At 50.2% G+C, this 26932-nt stretch overlaps 1 protein-coding gene across 1 annotated transcript; it reads left to right on the top strand.

The window, feature by feature from the left end:
* Positions 1–676: 676 nt before the first annotated feature.
* ASXL2 (ASXL transcriptional regulator 2) lies at positions 677–26487 on the top strand (the record flags this gene model as incomplete). The annotated part of the gene is made up of 10 exons (XM_083856655.1): positions 677–781; positions 2159–2309; positions 13376–13488; positions 14743–14881; positions 16700–16840; positions 19011–19174; positions 19753–19849; positions 20664–20769; positions 22318–22969; positions 24352–26487. Exons 1-10 carry the CDS (start codon positions 704–706, stop codon positions 26485–26487), a joined length of 3777 nt encoding a protein of 1258 aa, XP_083712781.1. The 5' UTR covers positions 677–703.
* Positions 26488–26932: the final 445 nt, after the last annotated feature.

Genomic DNA, 26932 nt, shown 5'->3' with positions numbered 1-26932 from the left:
GGGCCGTGAGGCTCCCCACAGCACGGGGACACTGATGGATGGGCTCTCTGTGGGGCTGTGGGTGTCTCTATGGGGCACAAGGGGCCCCCACAGCACAAGGACACTAACAGACAGGCTCTCTGTGGGGCTGTGGGTGCTCTGTAGGGCCATATAGGGCTCTGTGGGGCTGTGGGTGCTCTATGGGGCTCTGTAGGACCATAGGGCCCCCCACAGCATGGGGACACTGATGAACAGGCTCTCTGTGGGGCTGTGGGTGCTCTGTGGGGCCCTACAGGGCATGGGGGCCCCCTACAGCACAAGGACACTGACAGACACTCTCTGTGGGGCTGTGGGGGCTCTATGGGGCCCTATAGGACATGGGGGCCCCCCCCAGCACAGACACACTAACAGACAGGTTCTCTGTGGGGCTGTGGGTGTCTCTGTGGGGCTCTGTGGGTGCTCTGCGGGGCCATGGGGGCTCTGTGGGGCTCTGTAGGGCCGTGCCCCCCCCCCCCCCCCCCCCAGCACAAGGACACTTACAGACAGGCTCTCTGTGGGGCTCTGTAGGGCTATATGGGGCTCTGTGGGTGCTCTGTGGGGCTATGGGTGCTGTGTGGGGCCATGGGTGCTCTATGGGGCTCTGTAGGGCCCCTCCCTATCACAAGGACACTAACAGAGGGGCTCTCCGTGCAGCGGGACGTCCCCCCTGGCCTGCCTCAATGCCATGCTGCACACCAACTCCCGGGGCGAGGAGGGAATCTTCTACAAGGTCCCGGGACGGATGGGCGTCTACACCCTCAAGGTCAGTGCTGGACCCCCAAAAAGGGCTGGGGCGGGACCCCAGGGGGCCTGAAATGGGGAAAACACAGTGGGGTCAGCGAGGCTGTCAGCAAATCCTGCCTTGGGCACCTCCAAACCTCCCTGGGCAGCCCCTGCCATGAGGTGAGCAGCCTTTCCATGGGGATATTCCTCCTGGTGTCCAAATGATCCAGGATAATCCCAAAAGGGGACTGATCCTCATCCCTCCCTTCTGGGCTGCAGCTGCTCCTCTTTACCCACACTGCAGTTTGCTGATGGTAATCGCTGTCCCAGAAGTGAAAGAGTAATTAAAATGTTCGTGAAACTCCAGCCCTGAAAGGGTCACTTTGAGTGCTCTCAGCTTTAGAGATGGAAAATCACCTCGTCCCCAGTGTCAGTCAGGGAGGGGATGATGGGGAATTGTCTGATTGGCACCTTTAAAAAGAAGGTGTATTTTAAATACCAGAAGGCAGCTGGCTCACAGCATTCCTGGTTTGGTGTGGGTTTGTCCCTGGAGCCCGTCCAGTGCCACCTCCTGCTGTCCCAGGTGGTTCCAGCCCTGTCCAGCCTGGCCTTGGGCACTGCCAGGGATCCAGGGGCTGCTCTGGGCACCCTGTGCCAGCCCTGCCCACCCTGCCAGGGAACAATTCCTGCCCAAAATCCCATCCAGCCCTGCCCTGGGCACTGGGAAGCCATTCCCTGTGTCCTGTCCCTCTGTCCCTTGTCCCCCTGTCCCTCCCCAGCTCTCCTGGAGCCCCTTCAGGCCCTGCAAGTGGCCCCAAGATCTCCCCACAGCTCAGTTGTTTTCCCTTTAATCCCCTGGATCTGCATCCCCCAGGATTTGTCTGCTGGGAGTGAGAGCCCCAGGCTGGAGCCATCCCAGGCAGCAGCACCTTGGGATCCCAGAGTGGATTGGGCTGGAAAAACCCAAAACTCACCCAGTGCCACCCCAGGGACACCTCCCACTGTCCCAGGGACACCTCCCACTGTCCCAGTGTCCAGTCAGGCCTGGGACTCTTCCAGGGATCCAGGGGCAGCCACAGCTGCTCTGGGGACACCCTGTGCCCCTCCTCACCCTCTCAGGGAACAATTCCTGCCCAAAATCCCACCCAAATCCCCTTTTTCTATTTCAAAGCCATTCAAAGTCCTGTCCCTCCATCCCCTGTGTTTGGGTTGGTGATCAGGGACGGGGCATTTGGGGAAGGGCAGCTGAGCTGGGAGGTGACAACGGGGACAAACCCAGGACGTGTCACCTGCAGTCAGCGTCTGCAGGGACTCCAGGGAGGGTTTGGGGCCAGCAGTGAAACATCTCTGGGGCATTGACAGTGCTCAGTGAGCAAACCCCGTGTGTGTTTTGGGGTGTGTGTGGTGTCCCCTGCAGAAGGACATCCCCGAGGGGCTGAAGGAGCTGTCGGAGGGCTCGGAGGAGAGCAGCGACGCGCCCTCGGACTCGCCCAGCTCCGAGCACAGCAGCTCCAGCAGCGACGGCTGCGCCGCCAAGGACGGCAGGAGGAGCCGGTGGAAAAGGAAAGGTGAGTTTTCCCCATGTTTTTGGGGGGATTCATCCACTGTGGGAGGGGTTTGTGCAGCACATCTGTGGTCTCAGAGCAGTCCCAGCTGAGCTGGGCTCTTCCTGCTGCTGCTGCAGGAAGGGGACAGGTGTGACAAGTGGGATGGGTAATTAATTAATTACCTTAGCCCAGGTGGCTTCTGCAGGAGACATAAACCCCAGAGCATGACGTGGGAATTAGGATGTGTGAGGTTTTTATCTTCTTTTCTCCTCTCAGAGCTGGGATTAAACGCTTGAGAGACACAGTTTTGTGTTCAGGCTCAGATGTTTATTAATTCTTATTATTTATTAATTCTTATCTGTGTTACAGGCTCACAAGTTGTGGGTTCTGGCTAACAAGGTGAAAAATGGCTCTGTCTGTGTCTCTCTACAAGGCATTTTAAGCACAAACTGTCCAATTATGAGATGACACCTGAATTATTTTTACCTTTAACCCAATAACCAATCACCCATGGCCCACAATGTGGATTTTTCTGTCCAATTACAAAACACCAGCCAGAGCCATGAAGAAGAAGGTGAAAAAGAAGGCTCCTAAATCCTCCATCTTGCTTTATATATTTTACCATATACTAAAACCTTAAAATCCAAGTTTTGCACCCTGTGCTATCCCACACTTCTATCCAAACCCCACACCCACAATCCCAGTGCTGCCACTCAATTTTGGGAGCCTTTTCTACGGCCCCAGGTCAGTGCAGGGTTTGTTGGGGGTCAGAGCCTGTCAGCACAGAAAGGATGGAATTAGGATGGAATAGGGATGCTGGTGGCATCCTCCCAAAATTGGTCATGTCTCTGCTCCTGGGTCACTGTTGGTTCAAGACCTTTGATGTATAAAGTCATGTCTCTGTTCCCTGTTTGGGATTGAACCTCTGCCCCCAGAAAACCTACTATCTTATATTATATCCTATATTATATCCTATATTATATTCTATATTATATCCTATATTATAACCTTGTATATTATAATATAACCTTATATATTATAACCTTATATCTTAATATTATTATATATTTAATATATATTTATATTACATATTAATATAATTATATTATATAAAATATTATATATGATATTATATATAATCACATATTCTATATAATATAATATACATAATGTAATATATTATATATAATTAATATCTAATATATTAAACATATATTGTAACCTTATATCTTACATTATAACCTTATATCATATATTATAACCTTATATCATATATTATAAACTTATATATTACAACCTTATATCATATATAACTTATATTATTTTAGCCACACCCCTGGGTGTTTGGGTGCTGCCACGAGGTCCCTGTGTTTGTTATTTCACCACCATTAAAGTTCCATTTTTGGGCTCTCCATCATTCCAGACCTGGAATCAGCACTGTGGTACCTGTGGTTCCCAGACAGGTGCTGGGACAGGTGTGGTCTGGGTACCCGGTGTGAGAAATGAGGGTCACTGTCTTGGTTAAAAAAAGAAAAAAAAAAAAAAAAAGTTTAATAAAGAAAATAAGACAATTAGGAGACAGAAATAAAGCAAAGGCATTCTGCCCCTAACTCAGAAAACACTCCTTTCAATGTCCCAGGTTGTTCCATATTCAAAAGACCCCAATGCATTATTCAAACATTCCTTTGTATAGAAATTCTCTGGGTTTCAACCCTCCCATTTCACCAATTGAACATTTTATTCCTCCTGGTGGATAAATCTCTTGGTGGTCTCATGGCCCATTCTCTGATAACAGAGGATCAATAAATTCCCCTCCTGGAGCTTTGGGGTCTGTCCCTGTTACCTTCATCCAGATAATCCAAGAACGTGCGGAATTCCCTGATTATCTTTCCTTTTCTTCTGGGTCAGCTACAAAAAAGCATCTTACATGACATGGTTTCTATTTTAATATTAGGCTACAACTTAAAAAAAAAAAAATTATACATACATATATATATATACACACACACACATATATATATACATATTTATATATATATATATATATATATATGTATTCGTCACACCACCATTTCACTGAGGCACAGAATTCCTTGGCTTAAGGACATGATTTAAAAGGTGTTTCCAGTGCTGGGTGATGCAAAGGGGTCCCAGAGCTGTCCCACACTTCTGGGATTTTGAGACACATCATAATCAAACCATGATTTATTGCTCAGTCTCAAGGAATGAAAAGGTCTTTACTGCACCATCCAGGAGTTCACGGTCAGTGGTGAAAAGACCACGGGTTACAAGGTCTCTGAAAGGTTAATTAGCCAATAAATTACTGCCACAAAGAATGTTTTTGCTTTCACACCAATCCCTGATTGATTTCTGACACGTCTCTGCTGCAGTGCAGACTCTGCTGATCGATCATGACAAAATGAACAAACATCACAAGGTCTCACACTTCTATAAGTTTTGGTCCATTTGCACATTGGGGTTTAATTGCCCAATTGCAGCTCCAGGTTATGAGGTCCCATCCTTCTTGTTTTCTCCCTTCAGCCCACCCTTGTTTGTGCTTTCGGGCTGACAGTTGTCCTTGATGTGCAGCAGGAAAAGGATTTGTTTTGTGTCCCTGAGCTGAGTGACACTGACTGTGAGCTCAGAGCTGCACCGTGGGCACCACAGAACCCGAAATACACAAAAACCCAAACTGAAGGCGTCAGCTGGAGTTTGGGACAGAAGCTTTGGCAGCTCTGCTCCTTTGGAGCTGGAGTGTTTGGGCAGCTGGCGCTGTTGGTGTCACACACCAGTGGTGGCACCAGCTCCATGCAAATGGTGTCTGATGGGATTTGTTTGTCATAAATGCTCTGAATTTGATTGAATTTCCTGTCCAAAAAGAGTAAGGTAGAAGCTTGATGTTATATAAACTACATTATAGAAATACACAGAGAAATGCAGAGTGCTGAGTGTGGGGGCGGGAGGAGTCCTCAGAACCACTGGTGACCCAAAACATCTGGGTGAGATCAGGCTCTGCTCCCAGGGAACAGGGACAGGACAAGGGGAAATGGCCTCAGGCTGGGCCAGGGCAGGCTCAGCTTGGACAGCAGCAGGAATTTCCCCATGGAAAGGGAGCTCAGGCCTTGGCACTGCCCAGGGAGCTTTGGGGTGCCCATCCCTGGAGGATCCCAGGAATTCCTGGAGGTGGCACTTGGGGACAAGGTGGGGATTGGGCACAGCTGGGACTGGATGGGCTGGGAGGGATTTTCCAGCTTCAGGGATTGTGGCATTTCTGGAATTTCTCCTGCTGAAAGCAGTAGAGCCCTGACCTGCAGTGACACTCCCAGCCCAGACACCTTCCCCTCTGAGGGACTCTGAGCAGTGCATAACCCAGTTTCTATTCCAGCTGCTTCCTTTGCTTCCCCTCCCAGTCCGTGTTTCCAGGGAATGATGTCACTCCCTGTGATTCCTGGTGCCCTGAGGAGCTGCAGTTTCCAGCTGAGCCCTTTGGTGAAGGATTTCCTTCCAGTCACACTTTGGTCTTTGTGTTCTCATCATTTGTGGGAAACAAAACCTTTTGAAGTGAAGAACAGGAATTGACGCTCCTCACTGACACTCCCTGTTCCCCCTGGGTTTGTCGTCTCCTGGGAGAGCAGGTCACAGAGTTATGGAATGGTTTGGGTTGGGAAAGGAGCTTAAAAACCACCCAGTGCCTCCCCAGCCATGGCAGGGACACCTCCCACTGTCCCAGGGACACCTCCCACTGTCCCAATGCCCAGCCTGGCCCTGGGCACTGCCAGGGATCCAGGGCCTGCCCACCCTGCCAGGGAACAATGACTCAATGTCCAGTGAATTATTCCATAGCTGAAGAATCAGTTAATAGTTAAAGAATTAGTTAATAGTTAAAGAAGTGCCTGGAGCCCAGGCTGCCCAGAAATCTGCTCTGAGAGCCCCTGAGAGCACCTGAGAGCTTTTGAGAGTCCCTGAGAGCCCCTGAGAGCTTCTGAGGGTCTCTGAGAGCTTGTGAGAGCACCTGAGAGTCCCTGAGAGCTTCTGAGGGTCTCTGAGAGCTTGTGAGAGCACCTGAGAGCTTCTGAGAGCACCTGAGAGCATCTGAGAATTTCTGAGAGCCCCTGAGAGCACCTGAGACCTTCTGCGAGCCCCTGAGAGCCTCACACTCCTTCAAATGTCCCAGTTTGTTACATATTCAAAAGACCCCAATGCATTATTCACACATTCCTTTGAGTTTAGAAATCCTTTCCTTGTTTTAACTCTCCCAACCTGCCCCTATTTCACCAAATTCACATTTTATTGCCCCTCCTGCTTTTCTTGGTGGTGTCTCTTGGTCGTCTCATGTCCCATTTTCTGATAACAGAGGATCAATAAACTCCTTCTTGGAGCTTTGGTCCATCCTTATCTTCATTTGAATCATTCACCAGTGCAGGAGGATTCTCTTTGTCCTCTGGTTTAGATGTTACAAAACACCAGTCTTTTAATATTATTATTTAAAAATAATAATTTATTTTAGGTTGTAGCTAATATGTTTGTTTGCTTGGGTGTTCTATAATAATTATAGTAACTATAATTATAATAAAATTATAACTATATTTATATACATTATATATAATATTTATATTTTTATATAATGATTATATTTTTATTATAAAACTATAATTATGACTATAATAATTATAATTATTATATACTTATTTATATAAATATAAATATAATTAAATATGATATAATATATAATCATATTTATATATTTATATATTTTATATAAATATTTTATATATTATATATTTATATATAGAATATATGAATATATAATGTATTTTGTATTATTATTTATATACTTATAATTATTATATATTTATTTAATATTGATTCCTATATTTTATAATTATAATTATTATAAAACTATAATAATTATAATAACTATTATACAGGTGTGTGCCAGGGAAAGCTGGAGCTCCCCTTGGAACGGAGAATGTAAACCCCTCCCTCTGGATTATTATGGTTTTGAAATTAAGGGGCTTTCAGGCAAAGATGTCAGAATAGGAACAACAGTTCTTTACTGAGAATACTTAAAATACAAAATAAGTAGTATAAAAACCCAAGCAAACAGATCAAAATCCTGTAAACCCTGCCAGAGTGAGAACACTCCTGCCCCCCTGTTGCTCAGGCTGTTGGTGTCAGCCCAGATCAATCCTCCTGCAGGGCCAGATGTGGTTCTGTGGGAGCAGAGATGATCCTGTAGAAGGGCCCAGTGGTGCTGAGCTGGGTCTGGTCTCCCTCTGGGAATCCAAACAGGCTGTGCTGGGGCTCTGAATGCCAGGTTTGATCCAGGTGGGAATGCTGGGCTCCTCCCCCTGGGTGGAGCATCTCCCCGTGGGCTGATGGAATTGTCTCAGCCCTGCAGTGAGCCTGGATGGGCCCTGGACAGCAGAGATCCCCTGGGGGAGGATAAAGAACAGTGACACAGCTGGTTTAACAGCTGCCTGTTAACAGAAGATCCCCTGGAGTTATGAGGGGTGGGTTATACACGAGATAAAGAAAAAAAAATCTCCCCAATCAGTTTCAACAGATGCAAAAATAGAATAAACTTTTTTTGGTTCCATAACCCAAGACATCTGAGAAGAAGGAGGAAGAAGAACACTAAGAAGGACTCAGGCAATACCCAAATTCCTCCATTATTATAATATATATATATATATTACTCTATTCTATACCCTAAAAGCCCAAACTTTTAAGCATTTCCCCCTGTGACATCACACACTTCTCTACAACTCCACAGACACTCCCAGTGCTGTCACTCAGCTTTGGGAGCTGTTCAGGTCAAAGGCAGGGCCCTCCTGAGGGTCAACACCTGTCAGAGCAGAAAACCTGACATTTTCAGCATCCAGTGTTCCTTATTTAGATCCCTGGATCCCTCCTGGGTTTGCAGTTTGCAGCAGTTTCCCTGCAAGAATCAGCCTCTCACCCTCTGCAGTGAATTCCTGTCAAATCCACCTTGGTGCTTCCCATCCTGCCCAGATTCTTCATCTCTTGATAGAACCTGTTGTGGATAAAGAATCTGATTCTTTATCACTTGATAGAGTTGTGGATAAAGAATCTGATTTATTATCTCTTGATAGAGTTTGTTGTGGATAAAGGTTCTGATTCTTCATCTCTTGATAAATCTTTTGTTGATAAAGAATCTGATTCTTCATCTCTTGATAGAACCTGTTGTGGATAAGGAATCTGTTTCTTTATCTCTTGATAGAGTTTGTTGTTGATAAACAATCTGATTCTTCATCTCTTGGTAGAACCTATTGTTGATAAAGAATCTGATTCTTTATCTCTTGATAGAATCTGTTATGGATAAGGAATCTGATTCTTTATCTCTTGATAGAGTTTGTTGTGGATAAAGGTTCTGATTCTTCATCTCTTGATAGAATCTTTTGTTGATAAAGAATCTGATTCTTCATCTTTTGACAGAACCTCGATAGAAGGTGTTGGAGGGAATTGTCTGACCGGTGGGTTTGGGGTTTGCACATCTCTCCTCTGAGGTCTCTGTGCCACCATCACTCCTGCCAGTTCTCTGCTTTTTAAACAATTCATTACAATTCTTTGGTTTTAAACAATAGCCCAGCAGTTTTCAGAAGCCTTTGGCTGAAATTCTGGGGGGCTCTGGGGGAACTCTGTTAGCAGCAGGTTTTTCTTTGCTTCCCCTTCTCTTTATTCCGTGTTCAGAGAATCCCAGGGAGTTTGGGACCTGCTTTGCCTCCCCAGGTGCTGCTCAGACTCTGAATTTCCCCAACATTTTATTGACCCTTCCACCCAGAGCAGGAGTTACTTGTTATAAATAACTCTGTAGTTGTTGGCTTTAGTTTTTGTAAATTATTTTGATGTAGTACAGTTTGTAATCTCTTTTTAAATGTTTTTGATAGAGTATAATTTGTCAGCCTTTTATGGTTCATACACTGATCCCTGTGGAGATTTTATATTTTAGTGTGATAAATGGATATTACATAACTATATATTATCTTAATATATATTATATCAATTGTAATATATTAATACATTAATATACTGTATATGATAAATATATTAATTATATATTAATATATTACTATATTAATGGTAATATATTAATATGTTACCATTAATATATTAATATATAATGTTAATAATATAAAATATATAACATATATTATGTATATATTATATATCATAATATATTATATATAGTATGCAATAATATATAACTATATGTTTATTATAATTAATATATAGTACTAATATATAATAATATATGGTTATATATTATATATAACCATAGTTATATATAATATAGTTATATATATATATATAACTATAGTTATATAGTTATATATATATATAAAACTATATATATAGTGTTATATATATATATAACTATATATAGTTATATCTATAACTAAACTATAAAATATATAGTTATAACTGTAATTATATATATACTATTATAACTATATAATAGATTAATACAACTATATATTATAGTTTAGGCTTTCACAAAATACTAAAATAGAGACTATTCTTCCATTGTTTTCAGAATTAATTATTATAAAATTTTTAATAATTATTAACTTTTGCAGAAGTAATTGTAGTTATGAAATAATAACTGATGCCTTTATTTCTGTAACTAACTGACAATAGTGAAATAACTAATGTTGATTGAAAGTGCTGGTAAAAATGGCTAAAACATCTGTATGATAACATTAAAAAAAAAAAAAAGGCAAAAAACACCAAAAGAACAAAAAAGAGTCTCCCCCAACCCTTCAGGTGCCAACAACTGTCAAACCACAGACCAGAGAGCCGTGGGAAAAATAAAATACAAAACTGTCAAAATCACACCTGCACTGTGGCAGGTCCTCTGAAAAAATGAAGTCAAGAGTTGACCTAAACTAAAGAATCCCCAGAACTTATAAACTTAAAAAAAAAGTTTGAATATATATCATATATCTCATATATCTAATATTTATAATATATCATATAATGGCATATATAGAATATATTCTGTATTGCTGGATATATAATATATAACCTTCATAAATCTGCATTTGACCAATGGAATTATAAAGTATCTAAGAAGAGTTATTATAGTAAACTGTGTACCTCTACTCTGCACCCAGGGCTGTTACTTTTGCTTTATCCCTTATTAAACTTCCAAATTTTAAATTTAAATATTAAATTCGATTTAATTATTAAATATTTTTTAAATTTAAATTTTAAATTTTAAAAATTAAATATTTATTTAAAATAAATATTTTATTATTTAATATTTAAATATTAAATTATTAAATTAAAATAAAATTTTAAATATTAAATAATAAATTCGGTTGAATGTAATTAAATTTAATAGTTAAATTTAACAACTGTTTGGTTTATGAATTTTATTAATTCGATCAATATTACTTTAATAACTATTACTATTATTTAAAACTTTAAAAAAACGTTAAAGCCTGAGCCTGGTGTCTCCCCTCACTGGTTCCATGTGTTCCAATGGAATTTTACCTGGTGGTGGCTGATTATTTTGGGGAGGTTCCCCCTCCATGGAGGCTGAGCAGGATCCTGCTGGCTGCAATTAATGAAGAGTTAATGAAGAGTTAATGAAGGCTGCAGTTAATGAAGAGCTCCTTCTCTGCCTTTACCCTGCTATGCTGGGAGCTGATTGCTCAGGAAGTGTTCACTAATTATGGTTATTATTAATTATTAATTCACTATTTTGGTCATTATTAATGGTTCATTATTCTGGTTATTATTAATGGTTCAGTATTCTGGTTATTATTATTGGTTCAGTATTAGGGTTATTATTAATGGTTCAGTATTCTGGTTATTATTAATTACCTTTATGTGTGACTCTGGATTATCCCCCATGGCAGGGCCACCCCAGCCCCAAACCTTCCTTGTCTGGTTCCCCACATCCCACAGAGCACCTGGGCTTTGTCACCCCAAATTTTGGGGGTTTTGTCACCCCAAATTTTTTGGGTTTTGTCACCCCAAATTCACGGCCTGAGACATTCAGGAATTTACTGATTCTGTGGGTTTTGTTTTTAAGAGAAGGACCCAGGGAGAGCTCAGAGCCCTTCCAGGAGCTAAAAGGACTCCAGGAGAGGGGCTGGGGACAGGGGACAGAGGGACAGGGCACGGGGAATGGATCCCACTGGGACAGGGGACAGGACACGGGGAATGGATCCCACTGGGACAGGGGACAGAGGGACAGGACACAGGGAATGGATCTCACTGGGACAGGGGACAAGGGACAGGACACAGGGAATGGATCTCACTGGGATAGGGGACAGAGGGACAGGACACGGGGAATGGATCCCACTGGGACAAGGGATGGAGGGACAGGACACGGGGAATGGATCCCACTGGGACAGGGGACTTGGGGTGGGATTTGGGGCAGGAGTTCCTGGCTGGGCTGGAATTCCCAGATTTGCTGTGGCTGCCCCTGGATCCCTGGCAGTGCTGGACACTGGGGTTGGAGTGTCCTGGGACAGTGGGAGGTGTCCCCAGCTCCTGGGATTTGGGACATCCTGTCCCCACCAGGTCCATTCCAGCCGCTGGAGCTGCTGCTGTTTAATTCCCATCCCCGATTAATTGTGTAATGAGGTTAAAGCTGAATTCACCTGGAACTGGGAGCTTCACTCCAGGGAACCTTGGACTGCCCCTCCTTCCATGTCTCACCCACTGGGAATATCCCTGCCTTTCCTGGGATATCCTGGGCATTCCCATATTTCCTTGTAAATAGGCGCCTATTTGCAGGGTTAATAATAAATAATAAATTAATTATAAATTAAAAAAAAAAAAATTCTTTGTTAATATGCCAGCTGTCTGCAGGGTTAATGATAAATAGTAAACAATAAATAACAAATAGTAAATAATAAATGGTGAATAATAAATAATAAATAATAAATAATAAATAATAAATAAATAATAAATAATAAATAAAAGGAGAAGGGCTGGATTTGGCCATGGAGCTGCTGTTGGCACTCAGGGAATGGGGTATTCCTGCTCCCTGCAGGTTCCTGAGCTGCTCTGCCACAAGGAGGAGACACATTTATAGTTATATCTGTAGTTATTTATATCTATATTTATGTGTATTTATTTTATGTATAATATGCTATACTTACTTATATTTGTATCTGTATTTGATCTATATTTATGTCTTTATTTTTATTTATAGTTATACTTATTTAGATATATTTATATATTTTTTTCTATATTAATATTAATATTTATAGTTATCGTTTTATATTTATATCTAGAATTATTTGTGTATTGATATTTATAGGATATATATAGGTATACTATAGTTATACTTATTTGTATGCATATTTATATGTGTATTTATATGTGTATTTATGTTGAAATTGATACTGATAATTATATTGATATTTACAGGTATACTTATTTACACTTCTAATTTATATTTATTTATAATTATATTTATAGTTATAGTTAGTTATATATAAATGTATACTTATATTGATATGTATATTTCCCAGTTATGTTTATGTGTGTTTATCTGTGTATTTATATTGATATTTATATTCAGTTATTCTTTTATATTTTGGTATTTATATATACTTTACTTATACTTATTTATAATTATAATTATAGTTATAGTTTAGTTATAGTTACAGTTATAGGAATACTGTTAGTTAGTTATACTTCTATGTATATTTATTTGTATTTGTATAGTTACATATGTATGCGCATATTTATGGCTATTTATATTTGTGGGTATTTATATTGATATTTATTTGTAATCATAGTTATACTTATTTATACATATGGTTAAATTTATGTACATATGTACGTCTATACCTATAGTTACATTTATATTTGTTTATATTTCTATTTATGGCTATTTATATTGAAATTTATTTGTAATCAGAGTTACAGTTATACTTACTTATATGTATGGTTAAATTTATGTACGCATGTACATCTACATATATAGTTATATTGCTATTTGTTTACATTTCTATTTATGGGTATGTATATGTATATTTGTAATTTATTTTTATTTAAATTTTAAATTTTATTTTTATTTTTCTCTTTCCTCCCGGCAGTGTCGCCCCGCCTGGCGCCCACGGCGTCCCCGCAGTCGGGCTGCCCGTCCCCGTCCATCCCGGGCAAGGGCCTCTCCTCCTCCCAGAAGCACAGCAAGAAGGCTCTCAAGCAGGTGAGTTCATTTATTTCATCCATTTCAATTTATTTATTTCCCCAGAGCTCCTCCTGCCTCACGCCAGGGCCTGCCTGCAGCTCCCCTCTCTCCTGGAGGGAATGGGAATGTTGGGCTGTGCAGCTCCTTTGTGTTTTCCCTAAAAAAAAAAAAAAACATCTGGAGTTCAAAAATTATTATTATTTTAGAGAAAGGGCTGTGAAATGTGATTTATTTCCCCCAATCCTTTGATGGCATCCCAGGAGGTTCCTGCTGTCAGAGGAAAGGGGTTTGGAAAATTCAGCCTTTGGGGGAAAATGCACTGACCTCTTCCCCTGGTGGGCAGGAATTCCCTGCCAAGGAATCCCAGGGGTGCTGCATGGCAGGGAAGGGCAAGGGAGGGCAGGAATTCCATGGAGAGAGGGAAGGAGGGGCAGGAATTCCATGGAGAGAGGGCAGGAATTCCATGGACAGAGGGAAGGAGGGCAGGAATCCCATGGAGAGAAGGAAGGAGGGCAGGAATTCCATGGAGAGAGGGCAGGAATTCCATGGACAGAGGGCAGGAATTCCATGGACAGAGGGAAGGAGGGCAGGAATCCCATGGAGAGAAGGAAGGAGGGCAGGAATTCCATGGAGAGAGGGCAGGAATTCCATGGAGAGAGGGCAGGAATTCCATGGAGAGAGGGAAGGAGGGCAGGAATCCCATGGAGAGAGGGAAGGAGGGCAGGAATCCCATGGAGAGAGGGCAGGAATTCCATGGAGAGAGGGAAGGAGGGCAGGAATTCCATGGAGAGAGGGAAGGAATTCCATGGAGAGAAGGAAGGAGGGCAGGAATTCCATGGAGAGAGGGAAGGAGGGCAGGAATCCCATGGAGAGAAGGAAGGAGGGCAGGAATCCCATGGAGAGAGGGAAGGAGGGCAGGAATCCCATGGAGAGAGGGAAAGAGGGCAGGAATTCCATGGACAGAGGGCAGGAATCCCATGGACAGAGGGCAGGAATCCCATGGAGAGAAGGAAAGAGGGCAAGAATTCCATGAACAGAAGGAAGGAGGGCAGGAATTTGGTGCGCAGGGAGCCGGGCTGTGTCCCCAGCCCAGGAGTGTCTGTCCCCAGCCCTGGGGTGGCTGTCCCAGGCCCTGGGGGTGGCTGTCCCAGCCCTGGAGGTTGCTGTCCCAGCCCTGGAGTGGCTGACCCCAGCTCTGGAGTGGCTGTCCCAGCCCAGGGGGTGGCTGTCCCCAGCCCTGGGGTGGCTGACCCCAGCTCTGTGTCCCTGCAGGCCCTGAAGCAGCAGCAGCAGAAGCAGCAGCAGCAGCAGCAGTGCCGGGCGGGAATGGGGCCGGGAATGGGGCCGGGGATGGCTCTGCCCTCCGGCCAGCACGTCCTGCTCAAGGCCAAGGCCGGGCCCGGGAAGTCGGGTACGAGCTGGGAATGGCACCTGGGGAGGGGAAACTGCTCCTTCCTGCAGGTTCTTTTGGGATCCGGAATGGGCCGGGTTTGGGGTCTGGGATGGGCTGGGTTTGGGGTCTGGAATGGGGTGGGTTTGGGTTGTGGAATGGAATGGGTTTGGGTTCTGGAACAGGCTGGGCTTGGGTTGTGGAATGGAATGGGTTTGGGCCCTGGAATGGGCTGGGTTTGAGTTCTGGGATGGGTTGGGTTTGGGCTCTGGAATGGGCTGGGTCTGGGCTCTGGAATGGGCAACTCTTGGCTCGTGGCTTGGGGTCTGAAATGGGTTTGGGTTCTGAAATGGTCAAATTCTGTCTCATGGCTTGGGTTCTGAAATATAATGAAATGGGTTGGGTTTGGGTTGTGAAATGGGCTGGGTTTGGGTTCTGAAATCATCAAGTCCTGTCTCCTGGCTTGGGTTCTGGAATGGGTTGGGTTTGGGTTCTGGAATGGGTTTGGGCTCTGGAATGGTTGGGTTTGGGTTCTGGAATGAGCACCTCCTGTCTCATGGCTCGGGTCTGTCAGGGATGCTCTGGGTGAGGACAGAGCTTGGGTGGATCTTGGTGGATCTGATGGTTCCTTGGGCTGGTTCAAAGCTGTTCCCAGTCCTGAGGGACTTCCCCAGCCACCTGTACCCCCTGCAGGGCCCTTCTGCTGTTTCTGTTTGGGGTTCTGCGATTTATATTTGGGGATTTCTCCTGCTATTTCTGTTTGGGGATTTCTCTTGGTGTTTCTCTTTGGGAGTTTCTCCTGGTTATTCCTGTTTGGGTTTCTCCTGGTATTTATGTTTGTGGATTTCTCCTGCTATTTCTGTTTGGGATTTCTCCGGGTATTTGTGTTTCCTGAAGTGGCTCCTCATCCTGCAGGGTGGGTTCCATGCCCTGTTCCCATGTGGCAGATCCCTGAGGGGTTCCCAGAATTTGAGGTGTCAGAAACCAGAGAGGTCCCTGCTCTGCTCTGGCTGCTCCAGCAGGGCAGGAGTTCCCCTGCCAGCACCAGATTTTCCATGGGATCCCAAATCCCTGGGAGTTACTTCCAGCCCCTTTTCCCTGATTTCTTTCCATAGTAGCTGAGTGCATTGTGAGGTCCTGGTTCTGAGGCACAGAATCATCAAATCCCAAAATGTTTGTCTGGGAAGGGAATCTCAGAGCCCCTCCAGTGCCACCCCTGCCATGGCAGGGCCACCTTCCCCTGTCCCAGGTGCTCCATCCCTGACCCACATCCCAACAAAACTGCATCCCCAGCCCCAAATCCTGAGGGTTTTCCAGCCATTGAGCTCTCCAGTAAAGCCTGCTGCTGTGGGGAATCATTAATATTAATTATTGACCCAATCCCAATCCCAAAACTCCTTCCCTTCAGCTGTCAGTCCCTACTACCAAATTCCCTGGTACTTCCTGAATTCCCTAGCACCTGGAGAATTCCCTGGCACCCTGATTTCCCTGCCAGTGAGCTCTGTTAGCCCTGGAAGTGTTAATTAAGGTGTTAATGTCCCATTAACCCTAAACCTGGGTCGGATTAGGTGGGAAATAAACTGGGATTAACTGGGGAATGGGCTCAAAGCACACATGCTGTGCCTGGCCACGTTTTGGGATATTCTGGTGGCTCCAAGGGATCTCCCACGTCCAGCTGCTGGGCAGGAGGGGCTCCAGGAGCACAGGAATGTGTGTCCTGGGTTGCTGGAGCTGCAGGGGTGGCTCTGGCTGTTGGAGAAGCTCCATCCCATGCAGGAATGTGCTGGGGCAGGATCCCTCTGCGCACCCCCTGTGTTCCAGCATCTCCCTCTCCGGCAGGTTGGGAAGGGAAGAGGGCAGATGGACATTCCAGCAGCCCCCCAAACTCCACCTCCAGCTCCTCAGCCTCGGTGAAGCTGGAGAACTCCCTGCCAGGGCTGGGCAAGAAGCCGTTCCCGAGATCCGACCGGCTCCACGCACGTAAGAGACGGATTTCCCTGCCCTGGTTTTGGCACACAGGGGTCTGCCAGGGAAAGCTGGGGCTGCCCTTGGGATGGGGAATGTAAACCCCCTCCCTCTGGATTGTTGTAGTTTGGAAAATAAGGGGCTTTCAGGTAAAGATTTGGGAATAGGAATAACAGTTCTTTACTGGGAAAATTAAAAATACAAATGTAGTAGAACAAAAAAAACAAGCAAGCAAACAAAAAACCAAAAAACCAAAAACCAGAAACCAAAAAAAAAAAAAAAAAAAAAAAAAAAAAAAAAAAAAAAAAAGGAAAAACCTGCCAGAGTCAGAGCACTGCTGCCCCCCTGTTGCTCAGGCTGTTGGTGTCAGCCCAGATCAATCTTCCTGCAGTGCCAGATGTGGTTCTGTGGGAGCAGAGATGATCCTGTAGAAGGGCCCAGTGGTGCTGAGCTGAGTCTGGGCTCCCTCTGGGAATCCAAACAGGCTGTGCTGGGGCTCTGAATGCCAGGTTTGATCCAGGTGGGAATGCTGGGCTCCTCCCCCTGGGTGGAGCATCTCTCCGTGGGCTGATGGAATTGTCTCAGCCCTGCAGTGACCTGGATGGGCCATGGACAGCAGAGATCCCCTGGCGGGAGGATGGGGCCTGGAGGGATAAAGAACAGTGACACAGCTGGTTTAACAGCTGCCTGTTAACAGAAGATCCCCCTGGAGTTATGAGATAAAAAACAACACCTCTTCAGCTGCTTTCAACAGATTGGGAATAGAACACATCATTTTGGTTATATATTGCAACCCAAGACACCAGCCTAAAGCAGCACAAAGGAGTGAAATGTGCTGATCCCACTGCTGAGGGACCCTGGGAGGTGCTGCCCAGTCTGCTGGGAAGTGGCATAAATAAAGAATTCATGATGCCATCTCCAGATCAGCCCTTCCCAGTGCTCATCTGCTGGGCCTCTCCTGGGAATTCCCAGCTGGTGGAGAGCACAAAGGACCTGCATGATTTATGGGGTTTTTAATGTACAGACACACTCCAGTGACAGGAAAAAGGAAAAGGAATTCCTCCCTGGATGTCCATCCCTGAGACCCTGCTGGATTTGGCTCCCAGCCCTTCCCTGGAGCCGGGGCTATCTCAGCCCTCCCGACCTTCCTGGTTCCTGTGACATTCTCCAAGGGTGGGATTGACCACGGGGAATTTAAGGATATTCTTACAAAGTCATGGAATGTCCTGAGAGGGAAGAAACCCACGAGGATTGTGGAATCCAGCTGCTGGTGCTGGCCAGGACACCCCAACAATCCCACCCTGGGCATCCCTGGGGCAGTGTCCAAGCTGTCCTGGAGAAAGGAGGACTTAGACAAATCCTTAAATCCTCCATCTTGCTTTATATATATATTACTGTATTCTAAACCCTTAAACTCCGAGTTTCCCACCCTGTGCTATCCCACACTTCTATCCAAGCCCCACACCCACAGTCCCAGTGCTGTCACTCAGTTTTGGGAGCCTTTTCCACAGCCTCAGGTCAGTGCAGGGTTTGTTGGGGGTCAGAGCCTGTCAGCACAGAAAGGATGGAATTCTCAGTGCCCGGGGCTCCAACACGGGCTGGCACCGCAGCATTCCCTGCCTCAGGGAGCCCAGGGCAGGACAGGTGACCAGGTGTGTGCTCCAGGACAGGTGAGGTGACCAGGTGTGCTCCAGGGCAGGGCAGGTGAAGGGTGACGAGGTGTGCTGTGCTCCATGACAGGGCAGGACAGGGGTGACCAGGTGAGTGCTCTAGGACAGGACAGGTGAGGTGACCAGGTGTGTGCTGTAGGACAGGTGAGGTGACCAGGTGTGCTCCAGGACAGGACAGGTGAGGTGTGACCAGGTGTGTGCTGCAGGACAGGACAGGTGAGGTGACTAGGTGTGTGCTGAGGACAGGTGAGGTGACCAGGTGTGCTCCCTGGCAGGACAGGACAGGACAGGTGAGGGGTGCCCAGGTGTGCCAAGGACAGGTGAGGTGACCAGGCTCACTCCCTGGCAGGGCAGGACAGGTGAGGGGTGCCCAGGTGTGCTGAGGACAGGTGAGGTGACCAGGCTCACTCCCTGGCAGGGCAGGACAGGTGAGGTGCCCAGGTGTGCTGAGGACAGGTGAGGGGTGCCCAGGTGTGCCGAGGACAGGTGAGGTGACCAGGCTCACTCCCTGGCAGGGCAGCTGAAGCGAGCTCGCTGTGCCGAGATCGACGTGGAGACGCCGGACTCGATCCTGGTGAACACCAACCTGCGGGCGCTGATCAACAAACACACCTTCTCCCTGCTGCCCCCCGAGTGCCAGCAGCGCCTGCTGCTGCTGCTGCCCGACGTGGACAGACAGGTACAGACACTCACCTGCGGCTGCCCCACCCCAGGGCCCCGGGAAATCGGGGAGCAGCTCCTGCTGTGCTGCCCCGGCACCTGTGCGGGTCAGGGGGGAGTGAACCCAGCTCAGGGTGAGCTCTTGGGACCTGCCAGGACCTGTGGGAGCCTCCAGGAGAGCTGGAGAGGGACAGGACACAGGGAATGGCTTCCCAGTGCCCCAGGGCAGGACTGGGTGGGATCTGGGGCAGGAATTGTTCCCTGGCAGGGTGGGCAGGGCCTGGCACAGGGTGCCCAGAGCAGCTGTGGCAGCCCCTGGATCCCTGGCAGTGCCCAAGGCCAGGCTGGACACTGGGGTTGGAGCAGCCTGGGACAGTGGGAGGTGTCCCCACATCCTGGGATTTGACCAGCAGATGACCAGGGACAGTGGCCAGCAGGTGACCAGGGCTGTGGCCAGCAGGTGACCAGCGTAGTGACCATGGCAGTGACCAAGGCTGTGGCCAGCAGGTGACCATGGCAATGACCAGCAGGTGACCAGGGCTGAGGCCAGCAGGTGACCATGGCAGTGACCAGCAGGTGACCATGGTGTCTCCCCAGGTGGGCGCTGACGGGCTGATGAAGCTCAGCAGTTCCGCGCTCAACAACGAGTTCTTCACCTCGGCTGCCCAGGGCTGGAAGGAGAGGCTGGCGGAAGGTAAATCCTCCCCAGGGCTGGGGATGCCCCGAGGAGGCTCCTGGAGCTCTGCAGAGTCTCACTGCAGGCCTGGGCTGGGGGCTCAGGATCAGAGGGGGCTGCACAAGGAGTTCTGTCTTGAACTGACGAAGCAAATCTCTGGAAGAGATGAGAAAAGAAGGAAAAAGGTGTTTAAAATCTGAGCTGCCAGTAGAGCTGGGGCAGTCTGGAGTTGTCCAAGCACAGACACTGCTGAGGGGGCAGAGGAGGGCAGTTCTGCTCCAGAGCAGAGCATGAGGTGCTCAGTCCCTGGATCCATCCATCCCTTTGGATGTTCAGATGGGATACTGGGGGAAAATTCCTCCCTGAGAGGGTGGCCAGGCCCTTACAGGTCTGACCAGTCCTTCTCCTGTCCCTGTTCCCTGCGAGCAGAGCCCGAGGCCCCCTGGCTGTCCCCTCCTGGCAGGGACTTGTGCAGAGCCACAAGGTCCCCCCCGAGCCTCCTTTTCTCCAGGCTCAGCCCCTTCCCAGCTCCCTCAGCCCCTCCTGGGGCTCCATTCCCTTCCCCAGCTCCCTCAGCCCCTCCTGGGGCTCCATTCCCTTCCCCAGCTCCCTCAGCCCCTCCTGGGGCTCCATTCCCTTCCCCAGCTCCCTCAGCCCCTCCTGGGGCTCCATTCCCTTCCCCAGCTCCGTTCCTTGAGTGCCCCATTGCTCTGGAGCAGCCCCTGGGGCTCAGGCTGGGGCTGAGGGCAGCTCCTGGGACACTCAGCTGGGCCTGTGCCCCACCATTCCCCCCTGTCCTGTCTCAGAAATCCCTCTGACATCCCTCTGACAGGAGAGTTCACCCCGGAAATGCAGCTCCGGATCCGGCAAGAAATGGAGAAGGAGAAGAAGGTGGAGCTGTGGAAGGAGCACTTCTTTGAGAGCTACTACGGGCAGAGGTGAGAGCCCAGCTGAGCTCTGGGGTGGGTCCATCCATGAACATCGGGATTCATCAGCCCTGGAACCTGAGGAAGGTTCTCCAGGGTTCTCCTGGAGCTCTGGAGGAGCCACCCCAGGGTTCTCCTGGAGCTTTGAGGAGCCACCCCAGGGTTCTCCTGGAGCTTTGAGGAGCCACCCCAGGGCTCTCCTGGAGCTGGAGCTTTGGAGGAGCCACCCCAGGGCTCTCCTGGAGCTCTGGAGGAGTCACCCCAGGGCTCTCTTGGAGCTGGAGCTTTGAGGAGCCACCCCAGGGTTCTCCTGGAGCTGGAGCTCTGGAGGAGCCACCCCAGGGTTCTCCTGGAGCTCTGGAGGAGACACCCCAGGGTTCTCCTGGAGCTCTGGAGGAGACACCCCAGGGTTCTCCTGGAGCTCTGGAGGAGCCACCCCAGGGTTCTTCTGGAGCTGGGGCTCTACCACATTTGTGGTGGCCAAGTTTGTCCCACCTCAGGGTCAGGACCTCCATTCCCACGTCTCCAATCCCACAGGACCTGCTCAAACCCCCAAATCTGCAAAGCTTTTATTCTGTGCCTCCTCTTGCTTCAGGGTTTCCCCATCCTTTGGGGCTACAGGGAGGATTTGGGGTTTCTGAGTGACCTGGGGAGGAGCACACAGGTGTAAAGAACTGCTCAGGAGTTCCTGATCCTGCCCTGTGCCAGGTTTTTGTTTGTGCTCACCCTGCCAGCCCCTGTCCCTCCCGTTCCCCCAGAGCCTTGGGGTTATTCCTGGCATTCCCTGCCGTGGTTGGGATGAGCCAGGGGCTGAGGGATGTCCACACAGGGCTGTAGGAACAGCTACAGGCTGGGACAACTGTAGGAACAACTACAACTCCTCAAGAGCTTCATCAGCCCCCTGAGCCAGGTCTGTGCTGGTGGGGAGGTGACAACAGCCCAGTCTTGGAGCCTTGGGGGGACAGGGGACAGCAGGACAGCGTGGAGGGGACCTCAGCTCCCTGCAGCTCCTGAGAACTTGTCTGGTGGGAACCAACCCAGAGATTCACCAGACCTTCACAGGGTTATGTTAGGGGAAAAAAAAAAAAAAAAAATGACAAATCCTTGAGTGGGATGGATGAAGTTAATCCAAAAGGAGTGACTTTTCCCAGACATCACTGTGGGGATGAGATTCCATGTTCCTCTGGAGGAGGTGGTGGGACCCTCCTCAGTGTCCCTGCCAACGTCACCCTGAGAGCCAGGGGGAGGCTCTGGGGGTCACACAGGGAAACCTTCACTGTTGGCCAAACTCTTGGGATTTGCAGCCTGGAAATTTGGTGTTTGGGACAGGCCTGGAGCTACCCAGAGTTCCATGTACTGCATTTAGCTGGGTTTAATCTTTGATGCTGATTTCTGTTTCCTGTGGAAGGATGATCAGTAGGGGAAGTTCTCAATGACTGTGGGGTGTGTTAGACCTCGATTTAGGGAGTCTATTTAACAGAGAATCCTGCCTCTATTTCCCCGAGGATGGAGTGGTTTTGCAGGGATGTTTTACCAAGCAGAGCCTCTGTTTCCCCGCAGTTCTGGGCTGAGCCCCGAGGAGTCGGAGCGTCTGACAGCACATCCCGAGCCCGAGCCCACCCGGCCCCGCAGCCCCCAGACCCCGAGCCGGGAGCAGCAGGGCACGTCCCCAGCAGAGCCCAGAGCCCCCCCGGCCCCGGGGGCAGCAGCAGCCGGCAGGAAAGCAGCAGAGGAGGGCAGGGAGCAGCCGCAGCCCAAGGCAGCCAAGCTCACCGAGGCCTCCCCGGAGCAGCGGACGGTGAGAGCCGGTGACCGGGACAGAGCCCACGGAGAGACCCTGCCCCAGAAACCCCCCGGGACCACCAGCCAGAGGCCAGAGGAGCACAGCAAGCCTGGCCTGGGGCAGGAGGGGCCGGCCATGAAGGAGACTCCAGGTGTCCCCAGCAAACCAAAGAGCCCCGAGGTGGCCGAAGCAGCGGCCGAGCCGCAGAGCCCCGCGGTGACCCCGGACACCCGGGACAAGAAGCCCTTTCCCGGGGCCGAGGCCATGGAGGTCGGTGTGGAGGCCCACAAGAGGAAGTGTCAGAGCAGGGAGGAGGCTCCAGGCAGCCCCGAGAAGAAGCCCCGTGTGGCAGAGCCCTGCCAGCACCAGCAGGCCTTTCGTGAGCAGCCCTTTCCCGGCTCGGCCGTGCCGCGGGTGCCCCCGCTCAAGGTGAGCACAGCAGGGACACGGGGGGCTCAAACCCGGAGAGATCGGGGTGCAGGGGACCTCAGGGCACACCTGAGTCATGGCCAGGGACACCTGCCACCTGCCAGGCCCTGCCAGTGCAGCCAGGGGGGACAGGTGGGGACAGCCAGAGCAGTGAACGCCATCCAGGCTCCACTGGGATTAAAGCCAGAGCCTCTGGCAGCTCTGTGGAGCTAAAGGAGCATTTTGGGGAACATCCCAGGACCCTCTGGCTGCTGAGCCTTTGCAAAAACCCCCCCTGGGAAAGGGAAGAGGGAATTGCTCCCTGCTGGGATGGGCAGGGGGAGGCAGCAGGACAGAAACATTCCAGGCTTTGGGTTTGAGAGGCAGGTCAGGACCAGGCAGCTGCTGCTGAACCTGCTGCCTTAGGCTTTGGGCAGAAGTTTAATTCCTGTGTGTCCCAGGAATTCTGCTCCCCTCTTGTTCTAAAAGGCTGCAAAGTCAGAACTTTAAAATCAGCTCATCATTGTTCACAAGACCAGCAGGAAGGCAGGAAAGCATCAGTGAAATTGTCAGTGACAGGACTGGGGACACTGTCCATGAAAGAGGTCTGGAATACCAGGCAGGAAGGAGGGTTGGCCTGCCAGGGCAGTAAAGGTGGGATTTAATTTAACAGCAGAGTGAGTTGAAGGTGATTGGGAATAGTTTCCCTTGCAAAGCAGGGGAAAATGGGGGACAGGCATGTCCCCAAGACGTGCCATTCCCCAAAAATGAAGTTGATCAGAGCTCAGTGGGGATTTTATGGAGATGGAAAATAAACATAACCTCAAGTCAACTCCCTGAGATGTCTGCAGGGGGAGCAGGGCAGCACCAGGGCCAGTGCAGGGCTCAGCACAGGTGTTGGGAAGAGCAAACGTGGGGAAAGTCAGCTGGAACATTGGGGGACATGTTTTAGAAGGAAAGAGTGAATTATTGGCATTTTTTCTCCAGCTCAGGGGATTATTATGGCTTTGTAGAAAGGCACTGAGGAGACAAATGGTGGGTGAGCAGGGGGAAGAGCAAGGCTGAGTCCAGCAGGGTGGTGACACCTCTCAAAGGACAGAAATGACATCTGAATGATGGGAAGGAGAGGAACAGGGGCTGGATCAGCCCTTCAGGGAGGGAGCCTGGGGGCTCTGGGGTGACAATGTCCGATGGGTCTCACCAGAGGGACGAGCTCCACTCAGAGCCACGGCGTTTGTACCACCCTAAAACTGCCTGGGAGGGTCAGACATGTCTCTTGTCTCGAGGCAGGGACAGGAGGGGTTTCTCCAAAGGGATTCTCTCATCCAAAACTGCCAACACTTAACCTCACAGGCCGAGCGTTCCCCGTGTCTGAGCCGTGCTTTTCTCCTGCTCTGTTACAGATTCCCGTGTCCAGGATCTCCCCGATGCCATTTCCTGCGGGCCAGGTCTCTCCCAGGGCACGCTTCCCCTTCCCTGTCAGCAGTCCAGGCAGGACAGGGGCCAGGACCTTGGCTGACATCAAGGCCCGAGCCCAGCAGGCCAAGGCTCAGAGGGCAGCGGCCGCCGCCGCCGCCAGGGCCGGGGGGACAGTGCCAGGACCCGGCCCGGGCGGGGGGAGACCCCCGGGCAGGGGAGGAGGAGGAGAGCCCGGCGGAGCCCCCCAGGCTGCAGCAGCCGGAGAAAAAGCGCTGGAACCGACAGGAACTGGAGGCGGGGGAGATTCGAGAAGATTTCTTCCCCAAGTGGAGAGGCAGGCGGAGCCAGGAGCTGCGCGCCCTCCTCCTGGAGCACAACTACAGCCAGCGGCAGCCCCGGCCATAGGGAACGGCCCTGGGGTCACCGCCAGCCCCCCGAGGGGCACCCCGGGCACCCCAAGCACCCTGGGCACCCCAAACACACCGGGCACCCCAGGCGCCCCGGCTACGGGCACCGGGGACAGGCCACCACCGGCCCCTCCTGCTCCAGCAGCGCCTGCAGCCTCCGCAGGGACCGGCTGTGACCCTTCCAAAGGCAAATCTCCTTCCCCGCTGCCACCCACGGGCGCCGCAGCCCAGGCTGGAGCTGTGGGTGCCCCCGTCCCACCCTCCAGCAGCTCCTCGGTAGCACCCAGCCTTAAATCCCCTCCCGGGGCGGCCCTGCCCAGAGCGAGCTCCAGCATCCCTGCCAACAACCCTTTGGTCACCCAGCTGCTCCAAGGCAAGAGCGTGCCCCTGGAGCAGATCCTGCCCAAGCCGCTGACCAAAGCAGAAACGAGAGCCGTCCCCGTGGCTGCTCAGGAGGAGAAGGGGGCAGCAGGTCCAGGTGCTGAGGGGGGGGACAGAGCAGCGAGTTTGGCCCCGCAGCAGCTGGGGAGGATCTTCTGCCAGAACAGGCCTCTGCCCCACATTCCAAGGACCTTCCCGCTGCCCTCGGGAAAGGACCCCGGCCCTGAGCAGCAGCAGCAGCAGCAGCAGCAGAGCCACGAGGCCCTGAGCAAATCCACCCAGGAGCAGATCCTGCAGACTCTGATCCAGAGGGTGCAGAGGCAGAAGGCGCTGCCCGTCCTCCAGCCCTCGCAGCCCAACCTCCCGCACTCAGGTTTCCCGGTGGAAAACAGCTCCACCAGCCAGAGGTTCATGCTGGGCTTCACGGGCAGGAGGACGTCCAAGCCTGCCATGTCCGGGCACTACCTGCTCAACATCTCCACCTACGGCCGCGGCTCGGAGAGCCTGAGGAGAGCCCTGAACGCCGAGCCCCGCGTGGGGCTGAGCAGCCCCAGCCTGGGGGCCAGGGCAGAGTGCCTGGGGGCCAGGGCAGAGTGCGGGGACACGGGCCGGGGCAGCGGCAGCAGCAGCAGCGAGGAGGATGCGGATGACGAGAGCTCCGGGGATGAACGGGAGCACGGCAGCGTCAAAGAGGAGCCACGGGCAGGGCAGGGGGACAAGGAAAAGGAGCAGGGGGGCTCACGGGGCCCTGCAGAGCCCGGCTCCCTGGGGGTGAAGGCCGGGAAGGCCGAGGTGATGCCCAGGGAGAAGGTGCTGGACGGCCCCGCGCTGGCCCGGGACCTGCTGCAGGCGGCCCAGGAGCAGATGGCCCACGCCATGAGGGCCAAGGGCAGCACGGAGCTCTTGGGGCCCCCCAGCCCGTGCCCAGACCCCGCACAGCCTCCTCTGCTCCCCGCCCCGCAGCCCCCAAAACTCCCCGGGAGCTCCGGGGCGCCGCTGCTGGGGTCCAGCTACAGCGGCACCATCAACGTCTCCACCACCTCGCCCGACGCCGTGGGGCAGGGCTCGCTCATCAGCGAGTGCAGCCCCATGGGCAGCCCCATGGGCAACGTCATGTCCTTCTCGGTGACCGTCACCGCCGTCCCCTCGGGGGGTCACGGGCAGAGCCTCCCGGGGCAGGCCTTCACCGAGGACGGCGCCATGGAGGAGCCCCCGTCCAAGTGTTACTGCAGGTTGAAAGCCATGATCATGTGCAAGGGCTGCGGCGCCTTCTGCCACGACGACTGCATCGGGCCCTCCAAGCTCTGCGTGTCCTGCCTGGTGGTGCGGTAACACGGCCTCCCCCGGGGGCTGCTGCTCTCTCGGGAGTGTCTTGGGAAGAAACAGGAATTTTTACTGCCTTGCACAAGAGACACGTTACTGAATCAGGAATCCGGAGTTTAGAGCCCTTCTTTCGTTGATGAAAGAGCACCTTCTTGTACAGGGAGTCGAAATCGCGCTCGGCAACGTGAATCGTGACAAGAGTTTGCACTTAAAGGAATTGTGTAAATATGCCACATTATTTTGTTGAAAGATATTTTTTCAGTCTTTTAGGAGATGATAGCGTTTGACCTGTACTGCAGTTCCAGTCACCCCAGGCTGCTCTGAGCTCTGCTCTCCCTGGGGGGATCCAGCCCACAGCCCGTTGTTGGTCTTCTCTTGGCCAAGGGAACGGGATAATCCCAGTCCAGCAGGGTGTGTGGTGATGGAGCACTGAGGCAGGAGCCCTGAGCGGGCT

Source organism: Zosterops lateralis (assembly GCF_965231275.1).
Source record: "Zosterops lateralis genome assembly, chromosome: 3".
In the NCBI taxonomy this organism is placed as follows: Eukaryota; Metazoa; Chordata; class Aves; order Passeriformes; family Zosteropidae; genus Zosterops; species Zosterops lateralis.
The sequence above is the reverse complement of the archived record's forward strand: the minus strand, read 5'-3'. Positions and strand labels throughout refer to the sequence as shown.